This window comes from Notamacropus eugenii, chromosome 1 (genome assembly GCF_028372415.1).
Source record: "Notamacropus eugenii isolate mMacEug1 chromosome 1, mMacEug1.pri_v2, whole genome shotgun sequence".
NCBI lineage: Eukaryota > Metazoa > Chordata > Mammalia > Diprotodontia > Macropodidae > Notamacropus > Notamacropus eugenii.
In genome coordinates, this window is record NC_092872.1 from 39,206,074 (window position 1) to 39,227,360 (window position 21,287).

Sequence of the window (21,287 nt, forward strand, 5' to 3'; positions counted from 1 at the left end):
GCAAAAAAAAAAAAAAAAAAAAAGACCCTTATGCTTAAAATAACTCTTTATTGAGTTTATTATTAGGAGTTTACTTCTGCTGCAATTCTAAAAAGACTGACTCTTGTCCAAAGAAGAGAACAGAAGCTTTGAATAAACTTTTCTAATATGGTTTATCATATCATTTATTTTGTTACCGAAGTGTCATTGGTGTTCTGAGAATACTAGAAACCATAAAATAAAGACTTTGATACATGCTAAAGGATAAAATAACTTTTTAATAAATATCACTTTTATAACATTGTCCAAAAAAACACAGAATGTACCACAGTTTGTTAGAAATTCAGACATAATTATTAAAGTGCTTCTAAAATAATTAATGTGTTTAAATAGTCTTCCTGATTAACAGAAAGTCTTTCCAGTACATGGATGTGGATGAGCAGAAGAGACAGAGCCTTCTGTTCAGGTCAGCAGATGCTGAAATGAAAGAGGTGCTTGAAAAGTGCTTCATGGACCCACTATATTCAGAAAAAAACACTCCATGATACCTTTTGCAAACTACTGCATAGAGACAGAAATACAAGATGGAGGAGGAGGAGCTGAGAACCCAAAAAGATGACACAATTCTTATAGTAAGTGCTGCTTCTTTGGATAAGTTCTAAATTTGGGGGAGCAGTAAGGTGAATTGGGGTGATAACTGCATTATACAAAAGGATGACCTCAAGTGAGTGAAAGGGATGTCTCCATCCTTACTTACACTTCTCATGCAGGTTGCCCCTACCTTGCATTTGATAAAAGTTTATGAAGCACTCACTATGTGCCAGGTATTGTACTAAGATTTAGGGATGAAAAGAAAAGCAAAATATGATACCAATAAATTCTAATTCTACTGGGGGAGACATCATATAGGTAACTAGGTCTATACATATGCATATGCATATATATACAGGCATATATACATATATATACATATATATACATATGTGTATACACACACACACACACACACACACACACATATATATGAATGAAGTACACAGAATAGATGGAAGGGAATGTCAGAAGGAAAGACACTAGCAACTAGTGTCAAGGGGAATGATGGGAAAGGCCCCCAGTAGAAGGTGGCATTTGAGCTACATTTGAAAGAAAGCCAAAGAGACTAAGAGGTGGAGGTAAGGTGGGAGATCATTCCAGGCATGAGGGTTGGTCAATGCAAAGACACAGAGTGGGAAAAGAGAAGGTTGTAAATGCGGAATAGCACGTAGACCAGTATGTCTAAATTATCAAGTGCATGAAGGGAAGGAAAGTGTGAGAAGACTAAAATGTTAAGAAGAGATCATGTCATGAAGAGTGTTAAATATCAAAGAGGGCTTTATACTTGTTCCTTGAAGTAACAAGAAGTCATTTATTGAATAGGAGGGTAACATGAGTAGACCTATACTTGTCACTTTGGCAAACAAGTGGAGGATGAATTGGAAAAGGGAAAAACATGAAGCTGGAAGACCTAGTAGGAAGCTATTGCAATATTCCAAGTGAGAGGTAATGAGGGCATGAACGAGGTAATGGTTGTACAAATAAAGGAAAGGAGACATATTTGAGAGACATTGTGAGTGTAGAAACAAGATTTGTTAACACATTGGATGTATGGGATCGGAGTGAATGGGAAGTCAAGGATGACAACAAGGGTGTGAACCTGGATGTCTAGGAGAATGGTAGCTCCACATAATTGTCATAAGAGTTTATACAGTAATAAGGAAGTTCCAAAGGGTGGAATGCAGATAATGAGTTCTTTTTTGGATATACTGAGTTTGCGATGCCTAAAGTATATCCAGTCTGAAATGCCCAAAAGGCAGTTGGTAATGTGGGACTGGAACTCAACAGATTGCTTATCTCACTCTCCTTTTCAACAATTACTTGTATATTTGTCCTTCCAACCAGGTAGCTAGATGGTGCACTGGATAGAGTACCATCTCATCTTCCTGAGTTCAAATTTGGCCTCGTACACTTCTGGGCTGTGTGGCCTTGGGCAAGTCACTTAACTGTTTATCTCAGTTTCCTCATCTGTAAAATGAGCTGGAGAAGGAAACTGGAAAACCACTCTAGTATCTTTGCCAAGAAAACTCCAAATGTGTTCACAAAGAGTTGGATACTAGCAAAAAACAACATAATAGCAGCAACCTTCCAAGCTCTTTTGAGAGGGGAACTTCAGTCATAACCATCTCTGTATCCATAGTACATAATTCAGTGTCCTACCCATAGCTGGTTTTTGATAAACTCAATGTTCATTAAAAGAAAAAAAAAGACTAGAATCCAGTAAATTCAACTCTTAGCAGGCTAGATTTTCTTTTTTTTTCCCTTTCGAGCAAAGTATTTCCAGAGTTGTCCGTAGGAATTCACTACAATTTGCACGGACTACAAAAGCTCTAATTTCACCTGGCAGAGGGCAATGGTCCTCAGAAACACAAGATTATACAGAGTCAGAAGTGGCAGCCTCTATCCTTAGGTAATAGAGAGTAGGTTTAAAGAGGGATTCATTAGCTCAAAGCTAAGGCATTTGAAGAGGAAAGATCCCACAATAGTCTTGGTTTCAATTTCATTCAGTTTGGTTAAAAAAGCACCCCCCCCACCCCCAATGTGTAAGACACTGTGTTAGACATTGGGAACATAAATACAAGGTGAAAAATATTCCCTGTCCTCAAGAGGCTTACAGTCTATTGAGGGAGGGAATATAACATCATCATCATCATTCTTCAACACAAAAAATACCAATAGCTAGCATTTATATAGTGCTTTCAGACTGGCAAAGTGCTTAACAAGGATTGTATCACTTGAGCCTCATTTCAGCTTTGGGGGTAAATGTTATGATTATCCCCATTTTACACTTGGGAAGAATGAGGCAGACGAAGGTTAAGCAACTTGCCCATGGTCAAGTAGCTAGTAAATGAATGAGGCTGAATTTCTACTCAGATCTTCCTGGCTCCGGATCCAGTGCTCTATCCACTATACCACCTAGCTGCTTCTATAAATATAGACATATGTAAAAAAATATAAATTTCATAAAAATATCTTTCAAAATAAATATAAAGAAGTTGGCAGGAGGCAGAAGAGGAAGGTCTAGCAGCTGAGGGGAATCAGCAAAGACTATGGAGAAGGTGGCTCTTGAGCTGAGCTTTAAAAAGAATTTGAGATTCTAAGAGGAAGACTGAAGCTAATGAGTCTAAAATGTTATAAAATCATATACTAAACCTGCAAGTTTCCCCACATCCTTCCCATTTTTACCAACATCCTAAAATAACAATACTTCCTTTTTGGATGCAAACCTTACATTTGAATAGCAAATTTAAACAAGGGAGGAAAAAACCAAACACCCCATCCAATCATTCTTAGAATGAAAGTATTGAAGACGTCACTCACGAGACAAAAATTTAAAAACATGCTAACGTTTTGTACTTAAATAGAACCATGTAAGCAGATTCCTCAGAGTTAAAGGCAACATACAAATTGTCTTCACCTTGACACAAAGACATTCTTCATCAAGTGTGTGACCCAGGGCCCAAGTCCATTAGCCTGACTGTCCTCGTTGATGGAGAATGATTACTTGATGATCATTCTTCATCAACAAGGAGAATCTTATATAAATGAGCTTGAGCTTTGGCTTATAGGTGTTGGTTAGGTAGACCAGGTAACTGAAGGAGTAATACAGAACAATGAACAACTTCAAAGTCAGAGACTTTCAATTCTTCCTCAGGGACAAACAACAGATTTGTATAAATGAATGGCTGGAAATATCATCACTCAAAGATACCATTACTCTTTCACCTCATATTAGCCTATGTTTCCTCAAAGTAGGCTGGAAATATTTCTTGAGTACCATCTCAAAAACTATTCAACTATCCTCTGAAGCAGATGGAGGTTCTTTCCCTTTCATTCTCTATGTCTTCATTCTCTCCTTTTTTTTTCCATTATCACACCATTCTCTCCCCTTGTTTCCTTCCCAGGAGCTGAGGTGTTTGAAGCACTTTTCTATGAACTGCTAAGCATTGAGGGAATTCCAAAGGAATTGGGCTGAGAACCCCAGATGCTTAAATCAGAGGCTGAGATGTTGTGTTCATGCCTTCTCAGCATTTGTTTCTGTAGAGGAATAAACAACAAGGAGTTAGAACAAGAGTATATGTTAGTTTCTTTCTCAATCTGAAATGTTTTTAGCCTTTTTAAAAAATCCCATTAGAATAATACTTCACATTTCCATAACACTTTAAGATTTGCAAAGTACATTTCCTTCCACAAGTTAGTACAAGTAATATCTTCATTTTTACAGAGGAGGAAACTGAGACTCAAAGAAGTGCCCTGTCTTGCCTCATTTCACAAAACTTTTAAGAGGCAGGATGGAAATGTAGGGCTCATGAATTCAGTTCCATTCACAATTTTTTTTTTCCAAGTTCTTATATTATCCAACATGGTGGCTAAATACAGTAAGGTTTCTGTCCATATTTCTTTGAAAGTGTCAATGGCATAATGAAATTGTTAGCACTTACTGTATATGCCCACATGCACCAAAAACGAATGAGTGTTAGGTCCAAGATAGCCTATTAATCTAGACTTGTTTGGACGGTAAGATTAGTTTTTGGAACAGCGTTTCTAAATAAATCAAACAATCAGTCAATCAATCCCCAAGCATCTATTAAGGACTTACTAGGTTCCAGGCACAGTGCTAAGCATGGATGTTATAAACACAAAAGAGATAACTTCTGCCCTCAAAGAACTTACATTCTACCTTAGGGCTAAGATATATTTGGAAATAAGTAAAGATATGCTATATACACAATAAATAGTATTCTTTTTTTTGAGTGATGCGTTAACAATGTAGATAATCAGGAAAGGACTCCTGAAGGAAGTGGCATTTGAGATGAGACTTAAAGAGCACACCTTTCTAGGTATTGTAAGAGAGAGACAGAGACGAGGAGGAAAAGCTTTCCAAACTGTGCGAAGGTACAGAAGAGCCATGGTAGTTCTTTACCTACAACCACACTTTTTTCTTGTTCAAATGAATAGCTTTCCCTCTCTTTACAAATGGATAAATTCCAGAGGGGAAAGAAATATCCTTCTAACCATAACTCAAACCAGGTTCCCTGAGACACTGATATTGAGGCAAGGATATTTCAGCTACAGACTGTTAGAACAGAACAACCTCTAGAATGGGGTGGAGCAGCCCTGAGGCCACATGTGGCCTTCCAGGTCCTCAAGTGTGGCCCTTTGACTGAATCCAAACTTCACAGAACAAAGGGGCTGCACTTAAGGACCTAGAGGGCCACATGTGGCCTTGAGGTCACAGGTTTCCCATCCCTACTCTAGAACAACTAAGGTTTAATGGTGGGAAACCCATCTTCTTCCTCTACTCCAATACTCCTCCTTCGGTTCTCCTCCAACTAAAGATGCATACTATGTGAGAGGTGGAAAGAGGTGGTTCCTCAAGAGTCACTAGGTTTGAATGATGTATGCATTCTCCTATGGTTTACTGAAATTGAGAAATCCTTTTTACTCCCTAACCAGCCAGATTCAAAAGGGAAAAATCTTGGTTGACAAAAGTCTCCATTTTATTGCTTTTATTGTTATCATCATAATTATAAATTATTATTAATCATCTGGGTTTTGCCATTTTTTGACCACTCTCCCCCAGTCTGCTGATAACTCATTTATACCTACCATATTGGAGTTCGTTGTCTGGAAAATTGTTGTCGTTCTCTGGAAAGACGATTTTTCTCTATATATTTCATTCTCACTTTAAAAAAATAAACATTTTGATTATTTTCTCCTCTGATATGGTACAGCTATACATCCTATGCAGTAGATTGGGCTTAAATTGTGTGTCCCACACAAGAAAAGTTTAGCAAGGAGCTAGAGGAGTAGAGCGGCTATGTTCCTGAAGACCCTTTCTTTCCAAATTTTCACAAGTTGCTGGAGTGTTATCTACATTTATCATTTTGAGTAAATGCCATAGATTTTCTTAAGGGGCATCTTTAAGTATATAGTTCTATTTCACACCTAGTATCATTTTCTGGAATACTAGATGACCCAGTTCCCAACAGTACTTTAGAGAGTAAATCTTCACAAGTACTGGCTCTAATTATGGATATTTCTTAGTAAAAATCTATGTGTAATTCTAGCCAGCTGCAACATCTTCTAGGGCTTTGTTTATATTCTCCTTGGTGTAGTAATTTGATGGGAAACCTGATGAGACCCAGTTTGGAAATATTTGATCTTCCTCCTCCTTCTCTTCTGCCATATTGCCCAGGGCCAATGGGGAAGGTAGGGGAATTTCTCACGAAACCACTAAAAATTTTCTCTCATTTTCTACTTCCTTATATCTGTATCCAGATCATTTTAAACACACACTGACATGCAGAGAATCTCACAGAATCTCAATTTTCAGAGTATTCAAGAAAAATGTGGTCTATAGCTCATCCTTTGAGCAAGGAAAATTGTCTAGCTGTACTTGTTTACTGAGTTTAAGTTGTAGAAATTAGGAAGAATAAAACTGAACACTGAGGTAAACAAAATTGAAAACTATCCATTGTCCTCCTTAGGAAAAACCATAATCACTTGAAATCAAAATATCATCATTTTATTGGAATTGTGAAGTTAGTCATATTGCTCTCCTTTACCCAAAAACTCAGCATAAGGATGCATCTTATAAGCAACATTTAGAAACCAAAACTAGAAATCAATCAGGATTTTTCTTCTCCTGTATATATCTGGGAAATATCATGATCTGGCAAATAAATATTGAATAATCTGAGTTAGCACTGGGCAAAACTAAGAAGCTGGCAAAGTCTGTCTTTCACAGTTCCCTTCTCAGACACATACCACAACAAGCCTGCCTTCCACTCATTATTATACTGGAGTCTTACCTATTTCTAACATAGAACACTAGATCTGTAGACAGAGAACATGAGTTTGAACCCTCTCCTTGCTGTTTACTTCTGAGATGACCTTGGTCAAGTCACAATCTCTCTGGTCTCAGTTGCCTCTTCTACAAATATGGAGGTTGGACAAGGCAGTCTCTAGGGTCCCTTTCAGATATAAGCCCCGTAGGTACCACTGAACAGTTAAACACTCTCACTCTCTTCTACTCAAAACCTGTTTCCACTACACACCTGCACCATTGAAATTCACCTGTTCTGTATCTGTTCAGGAATCATATTATCAACTGACTAATCTTTATCTACTAATGGAAACCAATACACTAATAATGGGCGAAGAACTCCAAGTAAGATATGTGCATCTAAACTAAGATCTTCTGAAGAGAAATGATCCCTTCCTCCTTCCTCTACTAGTAAAGTTAATGGGAAGAATTCCAAGCAAGGTTGGTAGTAATAACAATGTTCTGGGAACGTTATGTGCTGAGAGGAATCTTGGTTTTGGAATTATTGGTCCTGGGCTCACATCCCTTCTTTGTTACTTAATACCTTGCCCAATTTGCTTCTATCAAAATAAAAGGTTTGGACTAGATTATCATTAAGAACCTCTTCAAACCCCCATATCTTACAAAATACTATACAAAATACTTTTGTTCCTAAAAATCACATGTATTCTATCTACACAAAGATTTGGCCTTGTGTGTAACAAATATGCCATACTACCTTGAACTGTAAGCTGCCAGAAGGCAGAGATTGTGTATATGCCAACTCTGTACATCCATCATATACTGCACAAGTTGGCATTCAATAACTCCCCACTCTCCAATGGAGTGGCTCTTGAAAAAATGAAATGAGCAAAACTTGGTAAAATCAGAGTGAGAAGGAGGAATAAGGGTCCAAAGAAACTGAGCCCCACAAAAACACAGGCTACAAAAAGGGGGAGGATAAGGTAAATTAAATTTAAAATGTAATACCATCTTTTTTTCTACAGCAGAGAAACACCAGAATCAATCCAAAGAAAATGACAGCTCCTAGGGTCCCAAAGTAAGTTCTCAGGTCTGTCTTAGATGATTCAGTTTTCTCTGAAAATCAATTAAAAAAAGTAAGATCAGAGTTATCACAGCATCTCAGATTTGGAAAGGATCTCAGAGGCCATTAAGTCCAACCTATACCAGAACAAGAATCTGCTCTACAACATACTCCACATGTGGTCATTCAGTCTTTGCCTGAAGCCTCCAGTGAGTGACCTCTGGGAAGTGTTTTTGGACATCTCTATTTGTTAGGCAGTTTTCCTTCCATTGTGCATAAATGATCCTCTTTGCAAATTTTACCCACTGGTTTGAGTTCTGTCCTCCAGGACTAAGCAAAAACAATTCTAATGCCTCTTGAATGTAATAACCCTTCATCCCTTTCCCTCTTGACCAAATCTCTTTTGCAAGCTAAATATCTCCAGTTCTTTTAAAAGATCCTCATATAGTATGAACTCAAAGTCCTTCACCATCCTCCTCTGGATGTTCCAAGTATCAATGTCTTTCCTAAAATGTAGCAACTAGAAATGAACATAACACTACAGTTAATTGAGAAGGGATCATGAAAATAATTATCATTCAAAAGTCATCTTAATATTGTCTAGCCAGGGAAAGTGTCTTTGATTGTAAAATTCCCTTAATACATGCTGTGTGTCTTTTATTCAATCCCAGAAACATAGATTAAATGCCTACTGTATGTAAAGTTCTGGAAATACAAAAATAAACAACGAGACAGTCTCTGTCCTTATGGAGTTAGCAATTTAAAGTGAGATATATGTCTACCAATAAGTTTGATAGAAGATAAAGTGTAATAAGGGCAAAGAGGAGCTGTAAAGTGCTCTAGGAAATGGGAGGTAGAGTATATGAAAGGACTTAATAAGAAGTAAATATTGGAAGGTAGGCTGCAGTCATAATGGAGATCATTAAATGACTGACCAAGGGATTATATTTTATCTCACGGTACAAAGGGAGTTGCTAAGAGTTTTGATAAGAATGGTGTTAATGTTTCTTTATTGTAGGCACTGTAAAACTGTGATAACACTTGCTAAAGATGTCCCACAGGTACATGTAATTTCCCATTGCTAGATTGTAATCTCATTGAGGACAGGGACTATTTTCCTTTTATCTAGCATAAGTGTATATAGTAGATAGATGCTTAATCAATGTTTGCTAATTGATTAATTGATTTCCATGACATATAGTGAGTTGTCTACTATTGAGTCCATTGCCCCTCCCATTACAACAAAAAGTGATATTCAGTGTGTAGTCCTCTTTCACTTCCCTAAATCACAAAAGGCTGAGGTCATCCCTACATTATCAGCACCTGGCAGCTCTTAATTTCCTTCTGGACTGCTTATCAGTCAAGAAGATAGGAGTAATAGTTGAATAATAGAATGTGTTGCACAGATCAAAGTAATTTTTTGTTGTGCAAGAGAAACAGATTGAAACATCAGCCACCCACAATTCTGTGATGTAGGATTATTGGAAGCATAATATTGGAAATACCACAGTTGTCCCTGCTGTATTCCCCAGCCTGGGGATAAGTTTCCCCAAGGGCAGGTGAGACAATAGATCTGGCAATGAATTGAAGGTATGAAATTTTGTAAGCCTTTATCAGCAAAGGGATTAAGGGGAAGTACAGTTTTTCCATTTGGAAGGAAAGAGTGAAGGATGATGGGAGGTGGATGCTGGGTTGTGGGGAGAGGCTAGACATGGAAAAGAATCAAAGGTTATTTAGTGCAAGAAAGGGTGCTGCTATCACCTCCCCCAATCTTTGGTCTCTGCTTCCAGCTTGGAAAAACTACTCTTTCCATTAGCCTCCTTATTGACAAGACATTGCACTTTTTTGTAGGGGATGAGCCTTATAACTTAGTATCAACATGTCAGTTCACATTTCCCATGGAAACTGCCACTCAGGAAAATGTGAAGACTTGACCAATCTCAGTAAGGGAGTGAAGTATCAGAACACTTGGGTTGTGTCAGCAACAGGAAAAACCAGATAAGAAGAGTCCCAGAAACAGTCTGAAACTTTCACAAACATAGACTTTGCATAAGTTTGATACCAAGTCCCTAAACTACTACACATGCCAAAAGGAATGCATAAAACCTTTTAAAGATTACCACTTCTGGCCTTACTATGACAGAACAACGCAATCCCAAATCCCCCATACTGAACAACTCATGAGTACACAGTGCGATGCTAAAACTGCCAGTTTACTGAATCCAATCCAAACCTCTCATTTTATAGATGAGGAAAGTGAGGTCCAGGGAGACAAAATAACTTGCATAAGGTTGCCCAGGTCCAGAGCTAGGATTCTAATACAGGTTCTATGATGCCAAATTCAGTACTCGTCTTATTTTATCATACTTTTAAAACCTTTTATCAGGGCATAAGATTTACACGAAACAGTAGAAATGGGTGAGGCTGCCATGTTATCCATTTCTGGAAATAAAATTGCCTGATATACATATAGATGTCATGACTTTTCAAAGAATTTCTGCACACATTAACTCACTATAGACTTACTTATTACTCTATGGGGAAAAAAAGAAGGGAAAATAACCATGAAATAAGCACGACAGGGCAGTGAAAAGGGCATTGGACATGGGTGTTCTCTCATGTTGGAAGATGGTAGGACACATTCCAAAGCATACCTGGGATGACAATATGAGCTGTAATATTTTTCCCAGTATCCTTTTCCTGAAACAAGCATTGAAAAACTTCATTCGCTGTTGTGTTGATCCTGAGAGTGCTTGTCACATTGAACAACTTTTCTGGTCCAACTAAATATGTCACAGTAGCTCTGCTGCTTAAATCCTGGTCCCCATTTTTCCAGATGACCTCTGCCTCAGGATAACCTTCTGACTGACATGTGATTTCGTGTTCAGAGGTGACTGGATCCACTTTGATCCTGTGGTTTATTTCACTGTATGGAGCTAAGAAATGAAACAAAGTAAAAAAAAAAAATCAATGTTTCCATTCAATAGAATATAAGTTCTTTGAAGGCAGCCACTCTTTTAGGTTTAGCTTTGTATTTGTAGTGCCTATCCCAGTGGCTGATAGATAAGTACATACTTCCTTATCCTGTTTATGGATTGCTTAACTTTCCCAGAACTAGACATGGCTCCATGGAGTCATTAAACAGGAATGAGGGATAAATTAAATGGTCAATATCTATTGTCCACAGGCATCCTCACAATGTAGGATACCACACCCCCTCCTCATCTTGCCCCCAAGGTAACTTTTTGGGAGGACATAGCCTAGAGTCACATATGATGTGCAAACATTTATGGTCTATATTCTGTGTCACTGAAGAGAATACTTTTTTTGATGACATTACAAATCCATCAGAGTATTGACTGGTGTGTAATTTTATTTTAAAAATCATTAAATTGATTATAATTGTAAAGGAAAGTAGCTTCATAAGTTTTAGACCCAGAGACCTCAGGTTGATTCCAGATTTAGACTTGAAAAACTTCTCAGCCATTAGAACTAGTCAAAAGTGGGACAGTAACAATTAGCATTTTATAACACTTTAGAGTTCGCAAAGATGATACATATATCATCTTATCCAGTCTTCACAATAACCCTGTGAAATATTATTTTCATTTTATTATTTTTTATTTATTTTATTATTATCCCCATTTTACAGATGAGGAAACTGAAGCTGACAAAAGTCAAGTGATTTGCCCAGGGTTACATAGCTGGTAAATGTCTGAGGTAGAATTTGAACTCAGGTTTTCCTGACTCCAAGTCCAGTGCTCTACCCATGGCATCACTGAGCTGCCTCCTTTGGCTAGCTCTCCTTCAAGAGACAGAGGGTTCCCACTCACTGGAAGCCTTCAGAGGAAGGCTGGATGCACACACATCTAATGTGTTGTAGGGATGGAATTAGAGAATTTGAGAGTTGGAAGAAACTTAAGAGTCTACCTAGTTGAATCCATACCTGAAAAGAATTTACATAATACCACAGAGGATAAGGGGTCCTCCAGCCCCTACTTCAAGACACAATATAAGAGAGACTTATTGAGTATGAGTTAGGATAGATGGCCACTGAGTCCCTTCCAATTCTGAGATTCTGTGATACCTTACTATATTAGCTGAATGACTGCACTCTATTAAGTATTTTGAGATATATTTTTTTGCTGATGTTCTAGACATCTAGCATCCCTGACTTCATGTGTGAGTTTTCTCTTTGCCAGGACAGATGGAAGCCTAAGAAGATGACCAAATTAAAGGAAAAAAAATCACCAAGTAGCAAACCCTTCTGATGATGAGCTTTTTCATATTTAATGAGGCCTATCTGCATATGGCACACATTCCATCTAACATTCTGTCACTGGGTCTTTATTTAAAGTTTTTCCAAGTTGGTAGGGTCTAACAGAATTTACATTCCACTGGCATAGCCCACAAGAGGAAGCCTGAGTTCATTTCCATGCCCAAATGGTACCTTGGAGTGGGATTTTAGTGCAGGTTTCTCCATTTCTAATATTTACTTCCTTCCTCACATAAGTAGTTTAACCACAAAAGGCCAACTAACCGGGAATCTTAAGTCCTCATTCCATTCAGATATCATAGAGTAAAATCCCAGTAGAGACAATATAGAGCAGAGATGTCTGGGAAGTTAGATGAATCCAACCAAAAAAATGTAAAAACCAACCAAGAAAATGTAAAAACTTTCTCATCAGAGCCTGAAATATTTCTGGACATGGAGTCCAAGGTTCCAGTGGGAGAAAGTGGAGATGAAGAGCCAACTTGTGACCTCATCAATAAGAAGATATAACATAGGGATGTCTAGGGAGATATATAAACAACTAATAGAAATATGTAACAATAAAGGTCAAAGGATATAGATAACAATTATGGAAAGAGTGATAAATTATTAATAACCATATGAAAGAACTTTTGAAATCACTTATAATAAGAGACATGTGAATTAAAACAATCCTGACCTTTTATCTCATACCTAGAAAATGGACAAAAGATAAGAGTAAGCAATTTAGAGGGGTTATAGAAACACAGGCACACTAATGCCTTATGATTGAGCTATGAATTGATCCAGCAAATCTGGAAAACAAAATGTCCATATCAATTGATCCAGAGATTCCATTGTTAGACAACACAAGGTGGTTAGTGACAAAAAGAAAGATCCCACCTATATGTAACAAAAGTACTTCCTGTAGTTCCAGTGAATTGGAATCAAAATAGATAACTACAGACTGGTGAAATGGCTAAATAGGTACAAGAATGTACTAGAATATTACTATGTTGTAGAAGACTGTGAATACGATGAAAACAGGAAAGCATGGGAAACTTGTATGAACTGATGCAAGATATAAAAAGCAGAAGCAGGAAAATAATATGCATAATGTACACCAACATAAAACAGAAACAAAAATATAAATGGAAACACCAGTAAAACAAAATTGAATGGCCACTGTATGCATATATGAGTTGGACAGATGGACATTAAAGTCTCTAAGGTCTCACGTTCCTGTGATTCTGTGATTCATAGAACACTAAATATTATGCAAGTGCCTACTGTGTGCATACTACTGTATTAACAATACTGATTTATGAATGCAAAGAAAAATTACTCCAAGGTCTCTAATTAATAAGCAACTTTAGAAACATTCCAGAGGCATCCGAATCTCAGGTAAAATCTCAGAGAATCATGGGATTTAGAACTTGAAAATTTTAGAACTCCTTAGGTCTACCCCACTTCAAAGAAGGGGAGTGATTTGTTCAAGTTCCTGCTGCTAGTAAGTAGCAGTCAGGATTCTAATCCAGGTCAAATCCAGTGGTCTTTCTATGGTACTATCGTGTGGGTGTGTATATTGCATGAGGCTGGTCTTTAAATTAGCATGCCCCTACACTGAAAAAACATCTTCACAGTCATTGCATCACCACCCAAGTTGACTAGTCTCAGCTGTGGTATTTACATGTGACTTGGGTGACCTCAGGGCAGTCATTTCCTGTCTCTAGACTTCATTTTTATCTACTATAAAATAGGAGCATTGAACAAATTAATTTATAAAGTCACACCCAGTTCTAAATACTATGAAAATAAGTTTCATTCTTTTACTAAGCCTAATTCTTTGGGGAAGGAATACTTATTTGAGAATCAAGTGATAATCCACTATATTAGATTATTCAGGATAATTTACCTTATTCAGAATAATAAAGCAATAATTAACTCTTTGAAGGCACATACACCTCATGTGCCATCCTAAAATATTCCTCCATTGGGTCACCATTTTATTTTGACAACTTGCAAGGAGTCCAGTTATTAGGAAAAATTATGCCCACAGTTTATTATAAACAACTTGATTTTCTATGTCACTTCAGGGTTTATAAGGCACTTACCTCATTGTAACCTTGTGATGTAGGTAGTTCAGATATTACTATCCTCATTTTACAAATGAGGAAACTCAGAGTGGCGAAGCGACTGAGTATTGGGTGATATTTAAACTCTGCTCTCTAACTCCATCACTTTCTATTACCCTCAGTGTCAAGTGTTTGAGGTAGGAAGCAGGCAAAGGGAACTTGTACTTAGCAACCAAAGAAATTACCATAACTGAGTTAGGACAGAACTAGATTGTGGCCAGTTTCATTATCACTTTCAAGATATCTACTCTTAAAATCCCGTGGTAAGTAAAACTTCCCTTTTTTGAATAAAGGCAAGTCACTAGGGTTTTGCAGTGATGGGAAGAGAATGTTGATTGTATTACTGTAAAATCATTTGCATTAGTAAAGGTAGTTATAACTTGACTTTCTAGAGTAGTAAAACTGAATCATCACAAAAATGAAAAGTAAAAGACCCAACTCTCAAGGAGTTTAAATTCTACTGAAGGAAACCAATACATGTGTAGCTACATGCTGGAATGCATAGGTCATGGACCATACATGATGTATGGTATGTATGTATGTATGTATGCCTAATGTATACACATGCATTTGTAGCTTGATAGAAATTCCTCAAAAGGGATATTGGAAAACTAGAAGCTGAGATGTGATCTCTGCTATGTGTTCTTCAAGTCAAGCTAAATCAACAAGCATTTATTGAAAACCTATTATGTGGCACTTACCTCCAACAGCACAGATCACAACCTGTCTATGCCTATCCTTTGTGAAGTTCCTGACTATGCCTTCCCATAAAGTAAAGTTTATAGACAGACTAAAAACTGTGTGATTCTTTGCTGTTGCTGTTGTCTAACTTCTCAGCTCCCCACACAATTCTCTGAGACAGAAGTTGCAGAATAGATACTAATCTGCTTTGGTAGAGGGAGTTTCCTCACCAGAATTTCCCTATACCAATGAAAATTCCCACCTAAAAAAATTGACAAGTTGGGGCATGATCCAAGAAGGATGATAAAGACAGTGAGAGGATCTGCAAACACACCAAAGGAGGACTGGTAAAAGGAACCAAAGATATTTAGTCTGTAGAAGAAAAGAATGAGGAGGGATATGATAATTATCAAATATGTGAAAGACTGTCAAGTGGAAAAGATTAGATTTACTTAGGTTGACTCCAGAGGCATTTGCAAAGAGGTAGATTTTCCTTCAAGATAAGGAAAAACTTCTTAATGATTAGAAATGATCTCCAATGGGTAACCTTGGGGAGGGAGAAGACTTACAGATAACTGGAAATCTTCAAGTGGAAACCGATGATTATATGTTATAGTTGTAGTGAACAGGGCTCATCAATCAATAAACACGTGTTGTTATTATTGTTAATGGTTTGGAAGATGGTTGGATGAGATCATCTGCAAGGAACTTTACAATGAAGTTCATGATTTCAGGATCTCATTTTGAAAATTATCCATCTTTCACACTTGTGTTCCTCATCTTTCCTCCCCCCTTATACCATTTTCATAGCTGCCAATATGAACTTAATTGTCAGTCCACGGTAAAGCAACTGTCCCACTGTGCTCTTTCAAGTTTTACTTGGGTCATACTTGTTTCCAAACTTTTCCAGTAGAAGGGCCTTTTTTGAAATTCAAAAAGTTGTGTAGGCAACCAGATGAAGGCATTTTATTTTGTTAGAGATGAATAAGGATAAAAATGATAATTCTTGATGGGCAAATGAATTCATGGATCCCTTGCAATAACTCTGACTCATCCCAGGCATCCTTGAATCATAGACTGACCAAGCTAAACAGAATCTCAAAAAGCATCTGGTCCTGATGAGAATCCTTTTTATGATCTAGCTAACAGGTAATCATCCAGCCTTTTTTTTTGAAGATGTCCACTGAAGGAAGCCCTTTTGCTTCTCCTGAGGCTTTGTTATTGTTCATTTGTTTCAGTCATGTCTACTTTTCAAGACCTCATTTGGGGTTTTCTTGGCAAAGATACTGGAGTGGTTTGTCACTTCCATCTCGGGCTCATTTTACAGATGAGGAAACAGAAGAAAACAAGGTTAAGCGACTTGCCTAGGGTCATACAGTTAGTAAGGGGCTGAGGCTGGATTTAAACTTGAGTCTTCCAGATTTTAGGCCTGGGACTCTATCTACTGTATTACCTACTCTCCCTCCCCTGGGGTAGCCTCCTTTATATTTGCATAGCAACTGAGAGGCATTGAATAGCCCAGTGAACAGAGTGCTGGCCTCAGAGCCAGGAAGTCCAACTTCTGACACTGCTGTGTTATTCTGAGCAAGTCCCTTAACCTCTTAGTGCTCTAGGCAGTTCTCTAAGAAGTGCTGAGGTTTTAACCTGCATGAGTAGAAAGAGTCTCCTTATCTGTAATTTTCCTGTATCAAAGAAATCACGGGTTTAGTCTCTCCCCCCAATTTTTTTCTTTATAACAGGCCCAAACCTGCTTTTCTGAAACTTCTACCTGGTACTAGTTCTATCCTCTGGAGCCAACCTAAACAAGTCTAATCCGTCTTCAGTCAACTTCTTTTAAATTTTTTTTAATTTTTCAGTCAGCTTTTTCGTAAGCATTTATTAAGCACTTACTGTATGCCAGGTAATGTACTAAGTGCTAGGAATACAAAGAAAGGTCAAAATGAAATAAAACAAAAAAAACAATCCTTTGAATATGCAAAGAAAACTCTGCCCCATTCTAAGCTTTCTCCAGTTCAAACCTCCTCATTTTCTTCAGCCCCTCAAATAACATGATTTGGACACCTTTTGCCATCCCAATCCCTATTTTCTGGACACTCTCCAATTTATCAGTCTCCTTAATAAAAAGTAGTTTCATGGTTCAGATCATGATATTTTAGATATGTTAGAACAAGGGGAAAGTACAATAGTAATCTTACCACCCTAGTCCTAGAAAGTATTATGCCTTTCTTAAAGCAGTCTAATATTGTACTACCTTTCTTAGCTGCCATTTTAGGCTTTAATCTCATGTTGACTTAGCAGACCATTAAATCTCCCAGCTCTTTTTGAGATGTATTATTGTTGGCCATACTTCTCCCACCTTTATTTTGTGAAGTTGATTTTTTTAAACCCAAATGCAAGATTGTACATATATCTTGATTAAATTTATATTATTAGATTCAGCCCAACTTTCAACATGTTGAGATATTCTTGAATCCTGATTCAGTCATCTAATGTATTAGTTGTTCCTCCTGACTTTATGCTGTCAACTTGACGGTCAGATCATTGTTGCCTTCAACTAATCATTGGAGAAAATGTTCAGCATCACTACAGACCTCTCTTCAAGACAATATCAAGTCATTCAGGACTACTGTGATCTGATTTTTCATTCAGTTTCCAATCCGTCACCTAGCCTACATCTCTTCATCTTGCCCACAGAAACAGCAGAGACTTTATCAAATGTTTTGCTAAAATCTAAGTAAATTACATCTACAATATTCCCCTAATCTACTAGTCTAATAATTCCATCACAAAAAAGAACTGAGGTTAATAAGATCCATAGAGCATAGATTAGAAACATCTTTTGTAGACCAAAATAGAAGTAGGCCCATAATAAAGAAATGCTCTCCTCTGCCCATGAAAAGGGAATGATAATGACAGGCCATGAAGTCACTATGGAAGTGTTAACCTTATTTTTTCTTCCTCCCATAGGATTAAGATCATAGGATCATAGATTTAGAACTAGAAGGATTGTAGAAGTCCTATAGCTCAAGATCTTCCTTCCAGATGAGGGACCTGAGATCTAAGGAACTTAAGTGACTGTCCCAAAGTAAGATATATAATTAGTGGAAATGCTAGAAATTGAGCCCATGTCCAGAGGTCTCAGCACTATGCCACACTGTAACTATTGATCAAAAGTGACAGGATGATATATCAAGAGAAAAGAGGAATAGGGCTATATAACTAATGGGGAACCAAATCTAACTAAAGAGGACCAAAGAGTAGCTATGTATGCAGAAGAAGTAATTTGTCAATATATTAGATAAATACCATTTCTTTTTCTCCTGTCAGGCAATTAGGACCTTTCCTAAATTGGCCCTGGGATGCTTCCTCTGTCATCTCTCCTTCTTCCCACCTTTAAAAGTACTGTCTCCAAATATTCACATACACATAGTAAATACCTTAAGGGGATCTAACTATTCTCACAGCTAAATTTCTGGGCCACATAGTACAGTGTTAGATTCATGGAAGAGAGAGGCTGATGCTAATGAGATGAATTTTACATGGCTAAATATAAAGCCCTACACTTGCTCAGTTAAACTTTGAAAACAACAGAATAAAATGCAATTTTAGCACATCTATTATCCACCACCTCCAAAATTTCTTTAAGGAGTAGCATAGCCATAAAGAAATCACTGATAAGCAATGTTAAAGACTGCCCCTTCACAGATCAAGTGACACTAGTCAGCTGGTGATACCAGTCTTGTCAATAAACTGGCTCATAATGATATGAAGAGAATTCACTTCCACTAACTCTAGGATCATTTTATTTTAGGAACTGAGCCTTTGGGGAATCCTATTCTTTAAGGCAATTATACTTTTATTTCAAAATTTCCCTATTCTTTAATTGTTATTTGTTGCTATTCAGTCATTTTTCTGTTGTGTCTGATTCTTCATGACTCTATTTGAGATTTTCTTGACAACAATACTAGAGTGGTTTGCTATTTCCTTCTCCAGCTTGTTTTACAGATAAAGAAATTGAGGCAAACAGGGTTAAGTGACTTACCCAGGGTCACAGAGCTAGTAAGTGTATAAGGTCAGATTTGAACTCAGGAAGACGAGTCTTCCTGATTCCAGGTCTGGTACTTTATCCACTGTACCACTTCTTGAATTACATATTTTCAAATCAGAGATAGAAGGAAGTTGGTGTATACAGTTTGATGAATGGAAAAAAAGAGAAGACAGCTGCATTCAAATGTTTGAAAGTCTATCACATATAAGAGAGTAATTGTTATTCAAAAGTAGGAATAGGAAGAGGAAGCAGATTTTAGCTCAACTAAATATCTTTCTAGTATTTGGAGCTGTTCAATAATGGAAAAAGCTGCTTCACAAGTAGTTAGATCTACTGACATTGGAGGCATTGATTTGTGGAAAAAGTAGTGAATTTCAAATCAATCAATGAGAAGTTGTACTACCACGTACAAGGCACTGTGCTGTGTGCTGGAGATACAAGATAAAAATGAAATAGTCCCTGTTCACAAGGAGAAAATCTGGAAACCTGAGTTCAAATCCTGGCTTTAGTAGAGCAAATGAGGTCCATGACCCAAAAATGTAAAGAATCCCTGCTGTAAAGCCATGACATTCCTAGAAATCTGCTCTCTCATTCTCTTCATCCCACAAGTCAAAAAGGAGGAATCAGTGACTTCTTGTCAGTGACTCTCACTTTCTGGTGAAAGAAAGAAAGAAGGAGGGAAGGAAGAAAACAAGGAAGAAAGGAAGGAATAAGGAAAGGAAACAAGAATTTATTAAGCTTTATTATTATTATTATTTATTATCATTATTATGTGCTAGGTACCATGCTAAGTACTTTACAAAGCCTCAACTACATGACCTTTCGATGTTCCCATTCTACTAATCCCCAGTTCTAGGTAATTCCTCAACCACCTACCTTTTCTGCTCTTATTCTCCTGTCACTGAGGGATGCTGGAGGAAGTCACCATATTATACTGATTGATTTCACTATAAAGTCAGAAGGTCATAGAATCTAGAGCTGGAAGGGACTTTAAAGATTATCTCATTTTACACTTTATAAAACAATAACTGAAATCTGATTTGCCCAGAGTCACACAGCTAGTAACATCAGAGGTAATATTTAAATTCAGGCTTCTTGACTCTAGGTACAATTTTTCCCCACTATACTTCAAGTTGCTTCTTGATCCTATACCTTTCTGCTTCCTTATGGGTCTTATTTCATTAATTATCCCTCTTCTCTGATGTACCTTCTCCATTTCCTCTAGTTACTTTCCCTCTGCTTATAAGCATTACCAAGTCTCCTTTATCCAAGAATATTCTAGAGCCAGCTCAGTCTGTGAAATGCTACAAATCAGGGCTTGAGTTTTTAGTTTTTTGATTGTCTAGACAGGAAAGTAATGGAGAAAAATGTTAATAATGAAGATTAAATTTAGAAAGGTATCTTGCATTTTCAGAGAGCTAGTTGTTAAACATATACCAGCATACTTCCGTGCTCCATCCCCAGAAACCTTTGTTTGCACTAGCTTCCACCCTATCTCTGTCTTAACTCTCCCCTGCTCTTTACTGCTAAACTTCTAGAAAGAGTACTCTATATTCATTGCCCCTACTTCATCAATAGCTCACTTCCCAGTTCTTTGCAATCTCGTTTCCTTTCCCACCATCACTCTACCGAAACTGCTGTCCTCAAAGTTACCAGCTGCATTTCCCAACTGCATTTCAATGTAGACATTAACACTATTATCGTGGGGTTTTTATGCTTGTTTTGTGGTGAAAAAACAATTCCCTCTTGTTTTTTAGCTATGGAGTATTCTCACCATTGACGGTCAAAGTAATCCACTTGTAATCAGCTCCCCCATAGCCAATAAGACAGCGGTAAACCCCAGCATCTTCTATTTTCACATCGGTGATGTGAAGCAGAGATTTTCCTTTGGATAGCTGGTCATTCAAATGCCTTAATCTTGGGTTGCTTTTCTGGATTTTGAGATCTTCTTCACCATGAACAAATTTTACAAGAAACTCTTTTTTCTTGTCCCAATAAACAGTCAGGGCACTCAGGTCTAATCTTTCTCCCACTGGAAAACTGCATTCCATGGTCACATTGCTGCCATAACATGCTTTATAGTAGTCTTTGGGAACAGAAACCGAAAAGGCTGGAGGGAGGAGAGTCAGAGAGGAAAGTCCAAACCACAGACTTTAGAAGGTAAACATTCTTTTCAAAGTATACAGCAAATGTTTTATTGTATTTACAATATGCTATAGTGCAATTACTCACAACTGATACTTCAC

The 21,287-nt window shown here is 37.4% G+C and overlaps 1 protein-coding gene across 3 annotated transcripts in view; it reads right to left on the reverse strand.

Annotated features, from left to right (window-relative positions):
- Positions 1-237: 237 nt before the first annotated feature.
- CD274 (CD274 molecule) overlaps positions 238-21,287 on the reverse strand; it is a 28,782-nt gene continuing 7,732 nt past the window's right edge. For 2 of the 3 annotated variants that reach the window (XM_072597218.1, XM_072597211.1), the window contains 5 exons: positions 20,816-21,151; positions 10,580-10,861; positions 7,871-7,978; positions 5,683-5,758; positions 238-4,110 (listed from right to left, as the gene is read on the reverse strand). In XM_072597218.1, the coding sequence (XP_072453319.1) occupies position 4,110; positions 5,683-5,758; positions 7,871-7,978; positions 10,580-10,861; positions 20,816-21,151 (803 nt within the window). In that variant the 3' untranslated portion in view covers positions 238-4,109. The remainder of the gene's footprint in view (positions 4,111-5,682; positions 5,759-7,870; positions 7,979-10,579; positions 10,862-20,815; positions 21,152-21,287) is intronic. The other variant, XM_072597226.1, reaches the window with a different exon arrangement.